The sequence below is a fragment of the Zingiber officinale genome, chromosome 3B (assembly GCF_018446385.1).
Source record: "Zingiber officinale cultivar Zhangliang chromosome 3B, Zo_v1.1, whole genome shotgun sequence".
NCBI classification, from domain to species: domain Eukaryota; kingdom Viridiplantae; phylum Streptophyta; class Magnoliopsida; order Zingiberales; family Zingiberaceae; genus Zingiber; species Zingiber officinale.
Genome location: NC_055991.1, coordinates 124,796,195 through 124,817,670, shown reverse-complemented (window position 1 = coordinate 124,817,670; position 21,476 = coordinate 124,796,195). Strand labels below are relative to the sequence as shown.

At 35.9% G+C, this 21,476-nt stretch overlaps 2 protein-coding genes across 10 annotated transcripts in view; both read right to left on the bottom strand.

Annotated features, from left to right (window-relative positions):
- Positions 1-717: 717 nt before the first annotated feature.
- Positions 718-1,715, bottom strand: LOC122055194 (protein RGF1 INDUCIBLE TRANSCRIPTION FACTOR 1-like). Its single transcript, XM_042616572.1, has 4 exons — positions 1,656-1,715; positions 1,328-1,525; positions 1,012-1,227; positions 718-912 (listed from the first exon to the last, which is right to left on the bottom strand). Exons 1-4 carry the CDS (start codon positions 1,713-1,715, stop codon positions 718-720), a joined length of 669 nt encoding a protein of 222 aa, XP_042472506.1.
- A 2,207-nt stretch (positions 1,716-3,922) lies between these two features.
- The window catches only part of LOC121967584, a 33,950-nt gene continuing 16,396 nt past the window's right edge, over positions 3,923-21,476 (bottom strand). For 7 of the 9 annotated variants that reach the window (XM_042517896.1, XM_042517900.1, XM_042517901.1 and 4 more), the window contains 13 exons: positions 19,471-19,581; positions 18,627-18,665; positions 11,878-12,002; positions 10,890-11,023; positions 10,164-10,279; positions 10,008-10,050; positions 9,832-9,923; positions 8,021-8,069; positions 6,317-6,387; positions 5,165-5,290; positions 4,976-5,091; positions 4,824-4,869; positions 3,923-4,314 (listed from right to left, as the gene is read on the bottom strand). In XM_042517896.1, the coding sequence (XP_042373830.1) occupies positions 4,282-4,314; positions 4,824-4,869; positions 4,976-5,091; positions 5,165-5,290; positions 6,317-6,387; positions 8,021-8,069; positions 9,832-9,923; positions 10,008-10,050; positions 10,164-10,279; positions 10,890-11,023; positions 11,878-12,002; positions 18,627-18,665; positions 19,471-19,581 (1,101 nt within the window). In that variant the 3' untranslated portion in view covers positions 3,923-4,281. Of the gene's footprint in view, positions 4,315-4,823; positions 4,870-4,975; positions 5,092-5,164; positions 5,291-5,790; positions 5,981-6,068; positions 6,142-6,316; positions 6,388-8,020; positions 8,070-9,831; positions 9,924-10,007; positions 10,051-10,163; positions 10,280-10,889; positions 11,024-11,877; positions 12,003-18,626; positions 18,666-19,470; positions 19,582-21,476 lie in introns of those variants that run through there. The other 2 variants (XM_042517902.1, XR_006107805.1) reach the window with 2 other exon arrangements.

The following is a 21,476-nucleotide window of genomic DNA, read 5'->3' as shown; positions in this document are numbered from 1 at the left end:
CATCATAAATAATTAATTAATCCAATATTTTTAAATAAATTACTCACTAAAAAAATCATCTATTTATTCATGAAAGTTTAGATTCGTTAGATATTAGATATTTAAAAAATCAGAAAGATTTATATGGCTGCACCATTATTCCGGGATGACTAACAGGTCCACGGGACGACTAACGGAGCCACTTGGTCGGTGGGGCCGTACCACACAATTTTCCAAATCGTCCTCTGCCTTAAAGCCTTGCTCCAAATTTATTTATACCACTCGACCCATTTTAAACTATCAGCGTCAGGATCGGTGAAGTGTCTAAGAACCATATTTATTTGTCCTTCCAAATCTTTTTTTTTTTGTTCTCAAAATTTATGTGTGCCTGGAAATACCTTCCTCGCCCAACGCATAATCCTTTACTCAGCATAGCAAACTGCCGAGAAAAAACAGGGGACATCTACCTTCCTGTCGATCCAACACTAGCTATGCATCACATGACCAACTGAAACTAACCCAATACTTTGATCCCAATTAATTAATTAAACAGGGAGAATCAGGAAGTTAAAAGACGAAGCATATATATCTAGATTAAAGGCATCGTTTATTCCACCGATTTCTATATCATCATTAATATTATATATAGATAGATAGATAGATATTTCAGTATATACATTTATAGGTAGAATTAATTAGTGTCATTGTAGCAGATCCATACTGCAAGCTAAGTAGCGTTCAAAATGGCGCACGATGGGGAAAGCCCTTTCTCCTCTTGACGCGCGGGTGGCTGACGGCGACAGACGCCGCCGACGATGGGGGGAAGACAGCCGGGAAGCTCTGCGTCACGTGGCTCTTCTCGCTCCCTCGATCACTTGAGCTCGTCGCGGACGACGAAGCCGCAATTGATTTCTTCCTCCCGGGGTCAGCGATCTAATAGAACACAGGCATTTCCAGGAACAGTTAATCAGCGCGCGAATTAATACTCCGGAGGAGAGGTATTGGGATTAATTTCGTCCGAGGAAGACGTACCTTGCAGCCGAGCGAGCAGAAGCGGAAGGAGTCGAGCAGGCTCCGGTCGCAGATTTCGCAGGTGCTGGCGACTCCCTTGCTTGGGCGCGGCTGCGGACGCTCGTTGAGGAAGACGACGCGGGCGCTGTTGATGATGTAGGTTTGCACGCCGGCGATATCCAGCACCTTCTGTATCTCCGAGACCCTGATCACGTCGTGGTACGACGACCGCCGGATCTGCCACGGATGCATCGAGCATTATTAATTAATTCGCTAGCTAGCTGGCGTCCATTGTATTAAACAATATCGCATGATTCAGAGAAGATTCGAACTGAACCTGGATCGTACGGTGGTCGCGGTGGTGGGCGAGGCAGAGGGAGCAGAGAGCGGCGTGGGCGCAGTCGAGGCAGTACATGTTGCACTCTCTCTTGTGGGGGGAATATGAGTGGAGATTGCACGGGACGAAGAAACGCGTCGCCAGCAGCGGCCGCAACCACCGAGGCCACCGGCTGTCGTCCTCCAGCGCTCCGCCGCCCTGTTTCAAATCCGTATCGGAAACCGCAACTTTAACACGAGGAACACGGACGAAAAAGAGGCGTTTTCTTTGGGAGGAAGGAAGGAAACAAAGACATTTCGATCGAGATAGAATAGAAAATTAAAGTCACCGTGATTCGTCTGTTCTTGAGGTTGAGCTCTTTGAAAGGGGATTCGTGGTCGATCGCCATGTCGAGAAACAAGGGTCGGTTCTCTTGTTGATTTTTCTGATAGTAAAAACAAAGGCAAAGAGGATGCAGGGATTGGAGGAAAGCGGCGGGAGAAGGCGGCTATGTAGAAGAGCGAGAGCGAGAGCGAGAGCGAGATGGTCGGCCTTATCTTCTGTGTCTCGCCCTCGCCCGTGTAATATGGAAGGAAAACATAACTCTTTTTTTTTATTTTGAGAAAAAAAGGTGAGAATTAATTTCATTTATTGGGTCCAACAATTTTCTATTTGGCTTATTTTATTTTTTTTCCTTCTGAGTAAAAAATTATAAAAAAAAAACTAATTAAAATTATTTTAACAGAGGAAGTGGTGTCAGATCTTTGAATTTCGCTACCTTATGATTAATCCTTGCTTATTTCCTTATTTGCCGGAGTCATATATAAGAAGAAATTACATGGTAGTTAGTGGACATGAGCGAGGACTCCTGGCTTGTTCGTCAACAGGTGGAGCATGCAGAGGTACCACTGAGCTGGAGAGCTCAGACAGAAGCGATGGGGCACGAGGTAGTGGAGCTTAACTGGCAACGAAATGTGAACGAGGCCTAAATGATGGAAGCAAGCAAGGGCTCACCGGCCGGCTCAATGGCGGATGGCAGTAAAGGCAAGCGAGGCCTCAGTTCAGAGCCAACTGCCAAGCAAGGCCGGCCTTAGCGTGGACGTCGCACGAAGGCGAGCTAGGGTTATACAGTGAAACGATGAGTTTGATGACTAACAACATAAGCAAGAATAAAGGGCTAGCTCAGAGGTGATGACTTCCATATTGTCTTGCTCGCATCATTTGTTTTAAGCAATAGTCGTCTCAGTAATTCAATGTATAGTTAATATCGTCTTACTTAAGAAACTAATGCTACATCCATCTTTCTGGAACTTACCCAGCTCGATCATGGAACGGACCATTTACTCCATCATCGATCTTTGTGAAACCGACCGAGGATTCAACTAGAAAGTGGAAATCGGTCAGAGGTGGCGGTGGATGGTAGGTGGTGCAGGACTTTAGGGACGGAAAACTAGTAGAGGGAAGTGTGTCGTGATGCGGCAACGTTATATTAGTTAGTAGTGTGTGTATATACCACCACAGTCACATACGCCGCAGCATGACGACAGCATCCACCCCTCATCAACCACAACTTCAGACCAACCAATAACGTTGGCGTATCCCATTAATCAAATCCTTAATTTGATTAATGCAAACGTTTTTTTAATTTTAGAAAATAGGAGGGGAAGTGAGAAAGATGAAATGAGAGAAAAATAGGGAAAATAATATATATATATATATATATATATATATATATATATATATATATATATATATATAGGAACACTATGATGCGGACTAAAATATGGGAACCGCTGCGAACTGTCCTCGTGACAAAGTCCAAGTCACGATGTTTTTATTTACTTCTCGCCACTGAGTCCTGGAGAAGCCCACTGTTTTTATTTATTTATTTATTACCAGCCATTTTATATGAAACTATCACCGGACCAGAGATTTTTAGTTTTTTATACTTAGGATGGTATAAAATCATTCTTTTTTAAAAAATATGAGTCTACATTACATACAACTATATATGTATAAGATTTATGCATTACTATACCCTCTAAATCTCTAATGATCCTATATTTTTATGCTTTTACATAAATCAGTGATCATACGATTAAAAAGGTTATTAATATAAAATTTTAAATTTACAATGGGGTTATAAATTATAACATTGTTTAAATAATTTATAAAATTATAGATGTTTATGAAATCGAGCCATTCATTCGCCTTTTGTCCATAATAAGATTGCAAAATAATTCAAGATAACCATAATTCACGTTACAAACAAAACTAAATATGAGGATTGGTGGAGAATGATCATATTCATTGAGCTTGCATTATGGAAATAAAATACTAAATCGACATATTTTTTTTTTTGGCAAAAAGGTCTTTTAATAATGCAACAAATGATAAAAGGTATGATATAATAACACACTGCCACTCAGATCCAGGTAGGCATGCCAACTGTCTGATTAATGTCTGCCTAAGCATGATCCGAGCCTACTGAACCAAGTTATAGTCCCATCAAGCTGAGTCCAAGTCTAGCGAGCCCTCCGATTCAGTTGCATCATTCCATCATGTATAAAGAAACATTTTGTTGTTATAGAAAAACAACAATATAAAACACCATCATGATCCATTCCATCATAAATATTGATATATCTCAATTGTAATCCACACGCCTCATATTGTGAAATTTTACGCAATAAAGAATTATGTTAATCCACAAATTCACATGCAATTACTAACTCTTGGAGCTGAGTATCAAATATGGACACACCATGGATGCTCCAAGAAATTAATAGTTGAAACCTTACCTTCGTCACCATAAAAATAAAAACACCGCAGAGAAGAAGCTATACACAAATCAATTACTAATGCTAAAAAAAGAGGAATACATGGAACATTAACTTTATTTAAAATATAAAAATAGAGAATGAAAAGTGGTAGAATTTAACTTAAATTATAATATAGTTAGATATAGTTGTCTTCTAGGCCTTCAGCTTCTTTTTAGCATCGAGAGCCTGCCGAAAATTGATTCAGGATCAGTGCCTCATAATTGCATTAACAAATCAAAATAAACAAAACACAAAATGGTAAAATAAAATATAAACTAAAGATTTTCTAAGATGTTTGTTATTCATCAGGATACTAGAACAAAAGGAATAGCTTACTGCAATTCATCAGCTGGGTTTTATTATCTAGGAAAGAAATACCATATTTACTTCCATAGCTGTCCATTTCCATTGATAATTTCTTATTTGCAAGAAAAAGACAACCAATATTCAAATATGAAATTTTAATTGGAACTACCTGCATATGCAATGCCAATCGATTCAAAGGCTATACATGGCCAATCCAAGTTGCAAAATAGGTACTTGAGGTAAAATATATTTAGTTGCACAACCATTATAGTGACAAATTTGAAGATAGGTGGATGCTAAAAAAGCTTAATTAAAAAAAAAAAAAGTAGCAGCAGCTATGTCACATGAAAGTTGAAACATCATTTACTTCTACATCAGTCAGTATTTACCTTGGATTGGAAATATCTCATGGTCAGCACAATAATATCACGTAACCTGCACAAGTCCCCAAAGGAGAAGTTAGACATAAAAAAAGAGCAAAAAGTAAAAAAGAAGAAAATAAATAAGGAACAGTAGCTTGTGTTGCTTTGAGTGAACTCACCTGACATCATTTTCGACGTTAAATGGCTGACCACAATCGTCAGTGCAAAGTGGTAAATTAGTTCCATCTGAACAGGTCAGCACAAATTGGGTTGTGTAACCAAGTGGAACTTTCATCTGTGAAATCAGTAGCAGTGTATTCACAAATGGTCAATAAACCAAGTACTAAATACAGTCGCAAATTACTTACAATACATACTTTTAACTCCGGTGAATATTTTTCGTCCACCACCACTCTGTCTGTCTTTTTGAATTTAATCAGATAGTTTGAACGTTTCAAAATAAGTGTTGTTTGTTCCCAATCAGGAGCATCCATCTGTTCGGCAAACAAAGAGCAGTAGATGGATTAATGACATTTATTTATTATCAAATAGATAAAAGAATTCAATCTTAACTTGATGCATTTATATTGTATTGCCAACAATCTTCTGTTCAGAATTAACCATTGAAAAATTACTCCTGCAGATTTTGTACTTGCACATTTACTATGCACAGTCTGTAACTTGAATTAGAATCAAGGATCCTATTGTCAGCTCCTAATGAAATCCCACTGAAAGACTAATTCAGTAGAATCAGTTTGATCGGAATGGTAGTATTCAAATCCTTATCAGTATCCATTCAAATATCTATCACCAAGGATACAATGTAATGTATTCCATTCAGACCCCTGCCCTCATCAGCTAACAAACAAACTTCTTTCACATGCTTGCTATTATGAGGATCATGTAACTGGGTAAATGTATTTCCTTATGTGTTCTCAGCTAATAACAAATGACCTATTTCAAGATTGAGGACAAGCAAAAATGTGTCACCTACCACATGCTGAGATAGTGTTTCATCTTTTCAAAACAACAGTTTCTTTGTCACTGCTGGATGCTAAAATGGAAAGATTTCCTGAAAACTAGGAGCCAAATCACTAGCAAGATGCAATCATTCAGCAATAAAAAGAGCTAGCCTTGGTTCTGAAAATTCAGATTGCAGTACCCTCACTGATTCCTGACTTGATCTAGAGAAAAGAGTAGGAACATCCCCCATGAGGTGCAAAAAAGACATTAGACCATCTATAAGATTAGAAGGTTAGAGGAAAGATTTGCCTTCATAGTATGGCTTAATCTCATCTGAGGACAGTCATGCTTCAAAATCCTGCAGACTCATAGAATCTAGATTCTAGAGAGAGGGAAGAATAGAAGTTAGTACCAAAACTAGTACTATAAGATACCAGATATGCTAAAGATCTGGGTTGAATTAAGTTAACAAATATGCAGGATCTAAATTAGTAATGCAAATCTTATAGAAAACATGAGTAAAAATTAAAAGTAATCAGATTAAGAAATAAACGTACCCACAACTTAACAGTAAACTCTGCCATGCCTGTGGAAATATAGGAATCAATCTCATGCTGCATCTCTGGATCTGTTGAATGACAATCAGATTTAGATGACGATGTACACATCTAATGATAAATACTTAAAACACTCGAAGGATATGATTTAGACAAAAATATTTATATGTTTATGATTCACTAACTAAATGAAAATGCAGCATTGTCCTGAGGTCAGCCTGATAAAAATGCATCTGGAAAATATTTGCAGCTTTTCCTTCAAGATCTATTCTCGATCAAAAGTCCTAAAGCAAAAGCAGTTATACATCACATAAGCGAGTCCTCAAGCTATCACAAGAGCTATGAAAGACTTCTGGCTTACTAGGATCTTAGGGAGTTAAAAAGTGCTACTTTGCAAGACAGTAGGACTCTTAGTAACGAAATAAAGATAATGTGTAGATAAGCATTGTGCCTCAGCTGATGATTTCATGAGACTTGATGCAATCTAAGGAACACGCCACTGTCTTAAGGTCAGTTGGGTCAGGGAAAATGTCAACCTCTATGGAGGCATAGCTGATTGTGGCGGTGGGCAAGGACCTTCCGGTGGCCAAGGATGCGGTGGAGGTTGTTTCCTTTGCTGCTACTTGGCAGTGCGAGGAGCCTAGACCCATCTCTCCTCGCACTACCAAGTAGAAGCAAAAAAGACCTTTGTGCTATTTTTTTATCTCATGTTAAGCTAACATAGTAGGTGCATTTTGGTTCTAGCAAAAAAGAAATCAATAACGAACCCACATTATTGAGGCATGAGATCCTTCTATGTGCTCATATCTAAACTATGAGCATCACAAGAACCATCTGCTGAATGAGCACTCAGTTTTGGCATCAAATGCCCTTGTGATTTCTGAGTGTGCATCTCAGTAGTTAATGTGATATATATCAAACCATGCAGCTCAAACATTTTAATTCCAAGTTAATACTAGTTTATCACGGGAGGCTACTTGTTAGTCATAAAGCAAAGGGTTCATGGCTTTGCTAATGTTAACTTGATTAGTCATAATTGATTAGATTAATATATGAATTCATTGCTCGCAAATAAAATAAAGTAAAATAAATAGAAAAAAAATCTGGCCCATTAAGCGCAATTTGCAGGATTACATCAAAATACAATTACCATTGAACCTTCCAACCTATAAGTTTGAAGCGCTAATGATTCATGATTGTAATCATTTTAGCTAGACAAGTTATTTACTTAATTTTGATAGTCCTAGTGTACCAACCTACTAACATCTGGTTGGCAACTAATGCTGTCAAGGAATAGAAATTTAATGCTGCTGCACAAAGGACTGTTAAAATTTGAAGGATTTTGGAGTGCAGAAGGCAAGGAAGTCACTATTTCACTATACTCTGAATCAATTTGAAGAGTTTCTAAGTGATGGCAACAGGGGACAGTCAATACGCCAAAATATGACTTCTAAATCAAATGAAACTTAATCATAAAACAATTTCTTATAATTGACTCTTGCAATAAAACTTGGTCTGTCAGAAAGAGACCAAAAAGGGATACTTTAGAGTTGAAAATGTTCATATCATGATATATCTTCTCACATATCCCATTTATCGTGCCGAACATGTGACTAAAACTAGAAAACAGGTCGAAGATAAAAAGGATTTTCCATGCCCAGACAACTATCTACAATAATGGTAGTGAAAAATAATATAACTCACCACATGCTATCTTGTTTTGGTTGTTGGCAAATTGCCTCACCAGATCACCCTAAAGAAAAGGAATAAAGTAATCATTAGATTCATTAGATCAACCATATATATGAAGAATACACTGAAGGGAACTAAATTTCATAGGTGGAAAGTGTAATGACTATTGATCAAAAGCAAAGAAACAAACACTGCTACCGTTAATGACATTCCCATCAATAATTATATTGTACTAAATCACAACATTTTCTCAGATTCATATAACCAAATGGAATTGATCTTGAGCCGAAATCAAATTCTCTAATTTTTTTTAATTGGCTAAATTAGATCAAGAAATGTAAATGTCATGGTAAGTGACACTGAATTGCTTAAGCACCTGAGATTGCGAGTCTAACTAAATATGAACTTACAAGTAACATCTACAATGGCTATGGTTGAAAATTACATAAGTCCAACCTGATCAAATGCACCCTCCAGGAAGTTATTAACTACCTATGGATTGATCAAAAGTTCTTCAAACATCAAAGTGCTTGATTCTGGATTGACTCTTCAAAGTTGGAAAGGTTCAACAATAATAGGTTTATAAGCTAGGAGAGGAGACAACTCTATTATCATTAGCCATCAATGGCTGATTACAATCTATTACAATTAAGTATTACATGAGACTATAAATCACTTTGACCAGATTAGAGCAGAATTCTACATCCAGTTGTTTGATATCAAGTGCATAATTCCATCTAGAGAACCTCAAGGAATCAAGTGTAGAATCCCGTTAAAAATAGCTCTGAAATTGGTAGATACAGCAGTCTAAAGACAAAAAGGGAAGACTACTTGAAGGTGCCATACAATTATTATTTTATTTATTACTACTCTGTCATTAGAAAATGGAAATTGTTCACTTGAATATGCTCAGTCTCAAGTTCAACCCTAGTAGGACTCAGTCAAAATTCTAACAGTACATACTTCCTCTTCCCAGCATTCCCTCTTAAGATACAATAGAATGCCTGCAATACTGGCTATCCTTTGTTTTTGTTGCTGCTGTTGTTCTTCTTTTGTTTGAGGGAGGGATGATGTGAGATTCCCGACTGAGCCTCCTTTTATGGGAGCGGAACCTTGAGATCCTAGACAGGAGAGAGAAGCGATCGGTAGAGACCGTCTGTTTGAATAAGTAGTGACTGGGGCATGGTGGGCTAAGCAGGAACCACACGAGTCAAAGAAAAAGTCAACCGGTGGCTAAGAAGGAGACACATGATTCTAGCTTTCAACTGTCCTCGCTTTCAGCTTTAAGTTAAAAGCAAGGAAATATTCCCTCTGGGGGGAGGATGCACCTGCTAAGGACCCAAAGGGGGGAAACAGTACTTTTAAACTGAGGATAAAGTTGTTTGTAACTCCTAAGAAGGATCAGACACCAAAGGTGCCGAAGGGGGGTACATACCTTTTGAATATTTGAAGAGTAGATTTGGTGCTAAAACATCAAAACAAAAGCAATGGGCATACATCTAGGCATATCACATATGGCAAATTAAACAACCTAATCGTGCCAAAATCACTCTTACATGTCAATCTTTGGAAGGCAATAACTAACTCTTCAAATCATGTTTATTAAGCAAGTATTTGTAAATAAAGTGGACATGCAAATCAAATTACCTTCACACAAACAATGCACTCAAGCAGGAAAGCATGAAAACAAAGTAAAAATAGCATATTAAGCTAAATAAGAGTTATAGAAGAACAACACAAAGAGATGGAAATAAAAGGTGTTATCTAAGTTTGCATGAACATATTGAAGTATTGGAAAATTTGGAGCTGCATTTGCAACACACCTGATGGCCACTGTCATCAATGGGGGTGCACTCGACAGCAAGAATAGTGTCAACATCATCAGCAGTTACCACATAGTCTGGAACAGTGGCTCCTGTGGGCCAGATCAAGTACTTGATTAGAAACAGTTGCAGCAAAAAATATAAAGTAACAAAAGATAGAACTTGTTGAAGATTACCTTCAATATACTGCATAGTGCCATTATCAAGTTCACGAATCCACTAGAAAGGCAATCCAGAAAAAAAAAATCATTAAAAGATCAATCACAACTAAATGCAAAAACAAAAATATTTACTATTCTCAAACAATAGTGACCATAATAAATTGAAAATACCTGAAAGATGCAAAGAGTAGTTCCATTAGTTGGATATCCAGCAGCTTGTAACTTACATCCTGGCAAAGCATCGCCGTATATTTGAAAGCTATCTATACCTGGTAAATCCATTCCACCTGCCCATCACAAATGAGATGATGAAACCAGCTATGGTATATTTAGAACGGTCAAGTCTTATTAATATTAATCGAAGTTTCAAAATATGAAAGTAGGTGGTAATTATAGCCGACATATTGCCCAGTGCATATGCATTATGTAACCAGTATGTGGTTAATATCTAAAATATTTTTATTAATAAAAATAAATAACATACATACAAAGTTGTATTAATTGATGCATCCAATTTATACTTCCACATGGAAAAAAATATATGCTATATATATATATATATATATATATATGAGCGCCAAGTATATATATTTTTTCCTTTATTTTTTTAAGCTTAGGGTTTAGGATTTAGGTTATAGTATTTAAGCTAAAGAATTTTTTTTTTAAAAAAAACTACACATGGTTCTCACAAGGTGTGCACCATGAGGTGTGTAGGCTAGCAAACCTATATATATAATCACTTACAAAACAGCAGTTTAACACTTGGAAGCTACCAAATAGAGTGGCTTAGGCTTTTTAAGTTAATTGGGTTATATTAATATATGTCATGTGGTTGCAACGTGATACCCTTCAGTAGTTTCCTAGGTAGCCGCTTTTAAAATCACAGTATTAATTTACCTTCTGAAGCAAGGGAAACTTGGTTATCAGGCATTGTACCCATATAGAACCGTGCATCAGTGTTAGATGGTCTAAATGGTACCTCCGGACCATACTGATCAAAGTAACCTGGAGCACTGGTACCACCAACCTCCCTGCATGATATATTGATTAGTATAGAAGCCAAAGTTCAGCATGTCCATATCAGTTCGGAAGAGTTATCACTGGAAGAAAGGAATTACATGTATCTAAATTATAGAATCTCCCAAAACCTAAAGGAGATGCAAACAAGTCTTAGGGTCACTTCATTTAGATCTTAATGAATCCTTTCAACAATTAACATATTCAACATATCTTATTTCATCTATGGCAGTATTTCTATCTACTATACAACCTTAACTCTTCTATCCCTGAAACATCTTACTTTAAGAATCAGCTAGTTCTACTAATCAAACATTTTTCCTTCCAGTGACCAACAAAGTTCAGATTAGAATTTCTGATACTGGGCTTTACAAACTTTCTGTTAATTATGAAACAAACTTTGGTTGGCCACATGTGATGAAGATAAATATTCATGATTTTGCTATGACAATGCCTTGTGAATTGCATAATTAATGTTAACCTTTTAGAATCATAAATACATCCCTATCAGTAAGCAAGTAAGATATGTTATCAAATTAAACTGTCAACTTAGGAAGCCCCTTCACTGAATGAGCCTACTGGATTTAAAGTAAAAGTCATTCAGAAGGTTATCAAAAGTATCAGAATTTGAACACTAAAATTGTAAAGTAGAATTCTTTTAAAATGTATCTTAAACGTATATGCCAGGTGAACAATTGGGACTTGAAACATATATGAACTCTTCACAGTGATAAATGATGATTAACTATAACCACCTGACAATCCTTAACTGGCAAATGTAACTTAATGTGTTTTATCAGGAATTCAAACGCAAGAATAGTTGCAGTCAAGAAAAACTTGGAATAGATAGATGAGATCTTATACAAACCTATATATATCAGGGTTCTGGGGAATATTTGAATCCATCATATCCATCTTTTCATTGGAAACTATCTTGCCAGGCAAATTCACAGGATACTGATCATACAGACGAAGTTCAGGAATCAACGGTTCCTACAAGGATGATATCACAATTCAGTTCTACCAACTACAAATGAATACCTGTAAAAGCTAATAATATTATGCAGAAAAACCATTTATTATCACCATCATCAAGCAGTGCTTGTTCCAACCATTTGGATAAACACACACTTAAACCATGTGTACAAGATTGCATTCTTAAAGAAATTGGGTGAAGAATCTTATAACCCTTTAGGCTATCAAGTCCATTTCCTAAGAGATGGCACATATCCCTACAATAAGCTTGCAACACATCGTGAATAAATTGATTGTTAAAATAAATAATAGTTATAGATAATACCAAGATAACAGATAAAACAATATTCACTGTTATGTAAAAGTAATCCAGTCAAAGAAAAGAGACCACAAAACAATAACTCTTTACCCACTAATTAGGTGAAACCAAAATGAACATAGATTTTACATGAAAGTGCACAGTAGTCACTGACAGTTAAATAATATTTAATATGTATTGACACCTAATATGCCACAAGCAAATAATCAAGCTTAAGACACAGAATAATTTTGCAATAGAATGAATTTAAAACTAGATGATATACAATTATTAAACAGCAATATCAGATTATTACTAGTATCGCAATGAAAATAATTAGTATAGAATTTGTATTAAATATCAATATAAGATCTTCAATAAATATTACATAGTGATTCATAGATAATATCATGTTATCAAGTGATTAACAAAACATAACAAAACAAAAATATTATAGTGTTTATGGATCTATTGAGGGAAAAAGAGACATGTTTAAGATGGTACGGGCATGTACTTAGACGACCCATAAATGCTCCAGTTAGACAATGTGAAACTATGACAAACACGCATATCAAACGAGGAAGACAAAAAAAAACTTAGTTAGCAACAATAAAATAAGATAAAATTTATTTAAGTATTGATGATGATATAGTAGGAGATAGAACTCAATGATATACATATAGCCGACCCCACCTAGTGGGCTAAGACTTAGTTGTTGTTATTTATATCAACAATAAAATAATATTATTAATATACCATCATTAATAAATAATAAAATCATATAATTATTATGAATATATACCAATATTATAGTGTTAACAGAACTATCTGAGCTCCTGCCTTTTTATAGCCACAATAACTGTGGTGCACCTAGAGGGAGAACTAACTAGCCACTCTTCAGTTATTATTATAAGTTTCACCAAGCACTACTAGCTTCCTACCTGTTAAAGTAGGTTCCTTTGATATTGCCCACATCATATGTTCGGGTTTATGTCAAGTGTCAACCACAAAAATAAGAATCATAAAACAAATTGATTGATCCATCCAATGTTCTATCAAATGTTAGTCAATTTATTATCAATATCAGATGGATTTCATATGAATCAGGCTTCTTTGACAAACTTCCAAAAGATTTGCAATTGTTTTATTTCACAACAAAAACCATATTGGAATTGGCTTTGCGCAATATAACTCAACAAATCCCGAGCAGAGTAGACTAATTTTTCATACTATACTTCTTACTTTGTCCTTTTCTACTTGTATTTCAAAACAACATCCTTTTCAAATTCTTGCTTTGTGTTTATTTTTTCATTTCTCTCATTCTTCCTTTCTATTTTTTTTGTCATCTAATATAGTACCAAGAATTTTGTTCCACTTAATCTTAGTATCAGAATATTTATCAAACATAACTTTTAAGGACCTAATTGCAAACACCATATAATAAAATGTTAGTGTAATTTTACATTAATTGGTAGCAAAAGGTGAAACCGTTACCTCAGCGACCCCTCCAGGTTGACTCCTCACTGTCTAGAAGGGAAGTAAATTACAGAGAACTTTGCCCAACAACAACAGCGCATGCAAGGAAGGGTTGAGGCAACCAGCGGGGCATTCAACACCTGCATGGTACACCCTTGCATGAACCAACTGCGCCACAGGAGAGGGGACTACCATGGTACATCAATGAATAATAAACATAGATAGAGGAGGCTACCATGAGTAAGATACCTTACTAATTTCCCATTTCAAATTCTATATAGTATTAGATTAAGATCATGGTGATCCCGATCATTCCACCAGACAATATCCCTTATGCACACACAATCTCTGACATATCCGATCCTCCTTCCAACACGTGCAAATGTTTATTTGGGTGTGTCTCTTGGGAGATGCCTACACATACTTCCTGCACCACATAGGAATCTCTGTTAGGCATTGCACGTTCTTTGACAACTTCTGTCATGGGTCATGATCTCTACATAGAAGACACCCTTCGCTAGCATTCCTACATTGAATGGTACTCATGCAAAACACCTTCTGCATGCTTGCCGCCACTTGCTGTATTGTGCCTCGCTCATCCCTGCAATTCACTACCAAAGTGGTCTTGCACCCCAAGGCCCCAATTCATCCAGACCTCCTACAAGCTTTGTTCCACACTGACGCAGATTGATTCATCTAATATAGCTACTTTAATTTGAGGTACCTTTGAACTCAAGTAGCAACTATTTTATCTTCTCACAGCACACCAGTTGCCTTTAAGAGAGCTACCTGCAATTCAGATTGTCAAACTCATCCACCATGTTGTTGATGATCCCTCACATCAGTCTATCAGGCTTTTTAGGCTCTCTAACAGTCAAAGAAGTATGCCTCTTGGGCAGTCACAGTTCTGTTCATAGACCAAGAATAGCTAGAACATTTCATTACCCAAGCATATCACATATTCTTGAGCACAGCAACACCTCTTCGGAGTGTATCGATGCACAATTGCTTTCCCTCCTTTGTCAATCCATCAATCTCAATTGCATAAACATACTTCGCTGCTTTTCTTAGTATGAAACTTAGATACAGGTTCAGATTTGTATACAGGATATTCTCGAGCTTATAATGTGATCGGTAACTCTTACAATTGTGGTAGTTTGACACCAAGATAATTAACATATTGGCCAACTCCAGTCAATTACTGCTAATCTCCAAGATATTTTACCGATTGCATTAGATTTTAAGGCTAAGCAACGTTTTGACAAGCCCCTTGTGAATAGGTTTCTCCACATAGTTTATCCTGAGTTGGAGTGTGTGAATATTGTAATCTTTAGCAGCATCTCTATTCCATTGGGCGAGTCTCAGGGTGGTGGAGGCGGCTATAGAGGGTTAGATAGCTTGTGGAGGTCAGATTAATAAAACAGGCCAAAATGTAGCCAATGTGGAAAATTTAAGCATGCCAAGAATGTCTCCTATTCCCTAACTATCCACCCAAGTCATCTTCTACAAAATGTTCATGTGGCACAATCAACCATAGCCAACTCTATCTGAGCCCAGGTTTTTGTCCAAAACAAAAACAAAATTATTTCATGTTGCTTCAATCGTGTCAACAAGTGGTGTCGGTCACTTTAGGAGGAGGAAGCTTAATGGTTTTGGAGTTAGGGTTTAGGCACGAAAGAGGAGCCAATGTGATGCTTCTCGCAAGGATGAACAATCTGGAGCTTCTAAATACAAAGGATGGCCTCCTTAACTTGAAGTTTCATGCGGCGACAAATGATTTAGAGCTTCTCACATAAGACATGGTTGTGATGAAGGCACAAGATTTAAGTTCCGCTCATGTATCAGGTGTTTCAAAACTTCTCACATATCAGCCAACAAGTGGAACAAAAACATTCACCCTTGTTAACCAACATGGCTTCAAATTTTAATCATTAGCCCAAAGGCCCCTAACTACTCAAGATGGTTAGATATTGTCTTTAACTCTCACAAAATGTATGACGCGCTCCATTTTCCTCCTACCTAAATCCATAGTTGGTTGAACACATCTCTAGTAACATACATTCATTTTCTACTCTTGCATAACTCATTTTCTACTCTTGCATATCTCAGCTCATTTATTAATATCATACTTGTCAATAGTTTTTAAACATTAGCAAATGGTTGTGTAGGATTTTACTGCACCATCCGTACCACATTTCTATTTCTTATGTGATTTTTTTTTGAATTTGCTATAAGTCAATAGAAAAAGAGCAATTTGGTGCATGAATCTCCTGCCAATGCAATATCCGAAAGAAGGATTAGACCACATTGAATCTATTATACATAATCTTACCCTACATTGCAAGAGCATCAGGCATGTCATGCGGTCTATATCTATCTACATTTGAAATAAAAGGTTAAGCATCGACAATATCAATGAATATTTATCACTGCTTTGACTCCTTTATCTCTGACCGGCATTCATCTTGTCCCAGAGATGAAAAAAGAACCAATACACTCTTTGTTGAGACTGCTCATACACCTCATTCACATGGGCCTTCTAGTAGGGCAATGGTGTGATGTGATTTAAATTGCAGATTATCTTATAAATGTTGTTTTATCCATTCTTAATCTCCCAGCAAAGATAAACTGCATATTATCTTATTGTGGTTTATTTTCTACAATTAATTCAAATGTTTACCTGAATCCTAAGAAAATTTAGAGTTGTCAGTTGGTTTATACTATCTTGAGCAAACATTATTTATTCTTCATCCTATTCGCAGATGTTGCATACTTTCTCCGTTAATGTGGCAAATCCAAGCACAATTTATGCATATTATAAAATAACAAGATCATCAGAACTACACCAATTAAGAATTTTCATTAAAATCAGTTCTAGAAACAGATCTCAAGGTCTGCAGTGCACTGAGGAATTACTTTAAAAGCTAAATAGAATGTCATTTGTCTTTCAGTTTCAATTTTAGGTTCCACAGATAGCACACCCATGCACCAAAATCCATAGTCATGCCCATTGCACTTTGAAGATTTCTCATGTTTCAGCCGAAAATAGTAAATGCCCATTGCTACAAGTCATGGAAGACTGACAATTTCGATAAAATTTCTAGTTCATTTTAGAACTTGGGACCCGATATGACTTGCTTCAGGTTAAACAAGTTTAATAAAATTGAACAATTAGTGTGTATTTCAGTTTAGAAAAAAACAAATTTTATGGCTAAGAAATTGACCGCAAGATGTTATCAACTAAATGGTAAGTCACGATATGCACCATCAACTTCTAGAACATCAGCATCTCGATAATTCATGAGGATCTAAGTTAAAGAATGCATATTGCTTTTTTTAATTTTAAACTCTAAAACGATACATCAGTTTGAAAGCTAAAGAACAGCATCAGCTCAATTTTAAACTCTAAATAAGTTTATTTGAAGTCATAATAATTAGTGTGCATTTCAGTTTACAAAAAACAAATTCTATGGCTAAGAAATTGACTGCGAGATGTTATCAACTAAATGATAAGTTACACAATATACACCATCAACTTCTAGAACTTAACCACCTAGATGATAAGTTACACAATATATCACCGAAAGTCGAACATCTATCTAGCTGGAGTGGATGACTCAATGCACATGTGGCTCCTTTCTCTTACAGGCTTCAAGGAGAGGATTATGCCCTTTCGATATTTGGGGATATTGCTTGTTGTTGAGCATCTACGGATATCGGATTATAGCCCACTCCTTGACCTTCTAGTACGGCAAATTAACTGATGGCCGCAAAAGACACTTTCTTACGCGGGGAAGGCGCAACTCATCACCTCAGTGTTACAAGGAGTGGAGTGCTTTTATCTCTCTATACTTCCTTTCCCCCTTGGTATTATTAACCACATTTATAACATGTGCAGATCATTTATGTGGATGTCCAAACACCCCCAATGTCAGGCGGATATGTATAGGCCCAAGGAAGGAGGATTGGGATTCCATGACCTGAAAGTTTGGAACCTTGCCTTACGGTAGCGGATATAGGCAAAGGTGGATGCTCTTTAGATCAAGTGGGTACATCATATATATTTGAGACAGGCGGACGTATGGACTTGGGAGGCAGTGCACTCAGATCCACCATTGATCAAGCGGTTCTTGTAAATTCGTGACCTCATCCTTACGGCTACTGGGTCGCCAACATGTGCTATGCAGAGGTTGGCAGATTGGTTTGAGCAGGACGGAAGCGTGGCTAGGGCTTATGACTTCTTTAGGCATCCCAATCCTAAGAAGCCCTAAGTGAGGACAGTGTGTAAGCTCTATATTCATCCTAGTCATGTAGTTACGCTTTAGATGTTGCTCAAATGCAACTTCCCACTAGAGACAAACTGGACTACCTAGAGGATCGGTGTTGTGTCTTTTGTAGGTAGGAGATGGAGTCATGGGAGCACTTGTTCTTTGTGTGCCCTCCTGATGTCTATCTACCGACGGATGCTACAAGCCTTTGGGCGTATCTTCAAAGGAGGTTGTCTCTTGGCTAAAGTCAGTGTCGACTTTGATACCTTTGTATGGAGATCTAGGAAATTTGCATCTTTGATGAGGGATAGTTGGAGAGTAAGAAATTTTTTAGAAATGCACAAATCCATGTTTACCGGACTTTGGGAGTGTTTTTGACATTGACATGAGACGCCACTAATTTCTAGAAATTGTACCTTGGTCTTGCTTTGATATATATATTTTACTTATCCAAAAAACTTAACCACCTAGAAAATTCCTGAAGGTCTAAGTTACAGAATGCCGCACCCAGCCAATGTAATGCATGAGGAAAACAGATGACAAGTCAAAATTATCAATACGAGCAAAAATACCTGAGAGGTTAGTAGAATTATAACTTACATAAGTTCTAATCTTCCATTGCATATGCTGGTACAATTGCTGAAATAAACAAACAAAAAATATATCAGCAAGTCTCACACAGGTCCATTAGTGCTAATTTTCCACCCAAATTCTAGTTAATGCTAATTGTCTTAATTTCTATGTATGAATCATAACCACATGGCTAGACAGAAGAGCCAACATGTGAATAAGGCACTACCTTTAAGTACTAACAGAGTTACTAGCATGAAATACTAATTTTTAAGTTTGAATTTAAGGATATTTCAGACAAGAATAAAGGTCTTAAATTTCATCATGCCAATTGATGGGGAAAATTTCATCATTCCACCCAACAACTAGCACAAGAAATACTCCACTACGCAACTTCTCAGTTATCATCTTCAAAATTAGGTTTTCTCTGATTTTGTGAGTTTTCTTACTGCTGCTACATCAAAAAGATTACCAGCTTATGAGAAATGAGAGTCTAGAATCATGGAATATTTAAACTACAATTCCGAACTAAATGAACATTAACAGATATGCACAATGAGACATCAAATTGTTATCATATGTCTCTGCAATTTAATTCATCTTACGCCAATCTAGATATGACAACAAGCTTAAACTTGAAGTACCGTCTATATCAGCAGAGAAATCAATCGAGAAATATTGTAGAAAGAAAAGTTCACATCAACCATCATCATTTCTTAAAGGTAATTAAATAGTCTTATTTTGTAGCATTGAAGATGCTGTAAAAGCACCAATGGAGTAGAAGCAAAATAAGGCATGCACAGAAAGTAAGAGTGATAACTAAAATGATTAATGGATGACAAGCAAAATGAGAGCAATTGTGACTAGCTATTACCTTTATACAATAAGAGATTGCAGAAGAACTGATTAGATGAGGTCGTATGTCATATTCAGCTAATAAGCTCAGCAATGAAGAATTTAGTATGTACATCTCTTCTTCAACAATCTAAACAAAATTGGCAAAGAAGTCAGTTATTATCAATGAAAGAAGATGCATTGCTCAATATGTTTTAACAACTTTTATTGTTCAACAATGAATTTATAAGATGCTCTATGTAATGTACAAATAGCAGACTCGATAATTCTAGTGCAATTGTCTTGCATGTGAACCTGGAAGATTAAATTAGCAAAGTCTCAGTCCTTCAAGGTGTTTTATTGGAACTTCACCAGACTAATCACAAAACCCTCAGTTTCCCTGCTTTTGTGTGCTTTCTATCTTCAGAGACATATGCCATAACACCCAAGGAATGAGTTTATTAAAACTGGTTCCTTGTCAAGTTAAAGGCTATTGTTATAATGGTTAGCGAGAAGATCCAGGTATCAATTGCCTCACATCCATAGGTTTGTGATGAAACATAGAAAAAATATCTAAAAAGTAAGAAATAATAAATTAGTTCATATATGAGATTAGAAAAGATGTTCAAAACCAAGGTTTAAAATTTCAAATGGGTTTCCGATCAGCGATACAATTTCAATATGTGCCAATACGGTTTCGATACTTTTTTCTTTTTAAATATTAGTATATGTTAATTTTAAAAATAATTTTTTAATATTTGATTGTCATAGATATTCACTATTGAGTTTATATTTCAGGAATTGCATGTTGACTGTATATTTCAATATTACCTCATGAAATGTGTGGTACCTCTTGAATCTTTTACAGCAGCTATCAGTAAGTTATAAATTCAAAATCAAATTTTTTATTATTATTACACATAATGAAATAGTTTTTATACTTAGTTTTATTGAAGAGGCATCAAGTCCGAGAACATCTAGAATCGTCATGAAGATTCGTCCCCACGTTCGACATCTTATGGGCACTATTTATGTTAGATTTATTTCGATCTTTACTTTAAATTATTTATATTAATGTAATTTTTATATTTCAAGAATATGTAAAAGTGACATTTAAATTTGATTTAACAATATAAATAAAATTAGATTTGTTATTGTATAGTGAAGGGATGAGGAGATGATGCCTTTGCCTTATTAATATAATGCACACATTATTTATATATATCTAACAATTTTTTGATGAATGAGTGTTCATATGTTTTTTGTTTTCTATTTTTTTTTAAAAAAATAATTTCTCTCTTATACTTAATTTTATATTGCTTTATGTAAGTTTTTGATGATTAAACAACTTAATATTGTTAGATAAAAACAAATAAATATATTTTACTTTCTAAAAAAATTAATACAACACTAACTCAAACTAAAATTTACACTAATTAGATAAAGTTTAGTGAAATAGACATCATGTCACCTTGCCAATACCAAAAGGAGTATCATGTATTTTTAATGATATTCTAATAAAATAAATTTAATTAGATAAATAGTCATGTCGAACCATAGTTGTTCCAAAACATTCAAACCAAACCTTAGAGAACCCATAGGAAGAGGAAAAGCTCGATACAATATCGTCAAACCTTAGTTTTCCCGTTCTTAGTTCAGGCAATCTCTTTCGATCTCGCCCAATGTCACAAAAGTTAAAACACAAGAAAAATCACCACCAATGTTAGATGCCAAATTTTATCCTATTTAAAATTTAAAAAAAATTGAAATTTATTAGATGATTAATTAAGGAAGCAAAAGTACTATTTAATTTTTAGAGTGAGTGGAAGTTAGTTTAGGAGGGAGGCCAGTGAGTAAATATAGTGATTAGATTTGGATTTATTATGGCCAACCTAAAATTGAACCAAGTTCATACACAGGATAATAGGAAAAAATTAAAAGGGCGTCCATCATTTGACAAATATGGGCACTCCTTTTCCAATTAAAGTCGAATGGGCACATCATTTAAAGTAAACTACCCGAAATACTCTAGACCAATTTTAAGAT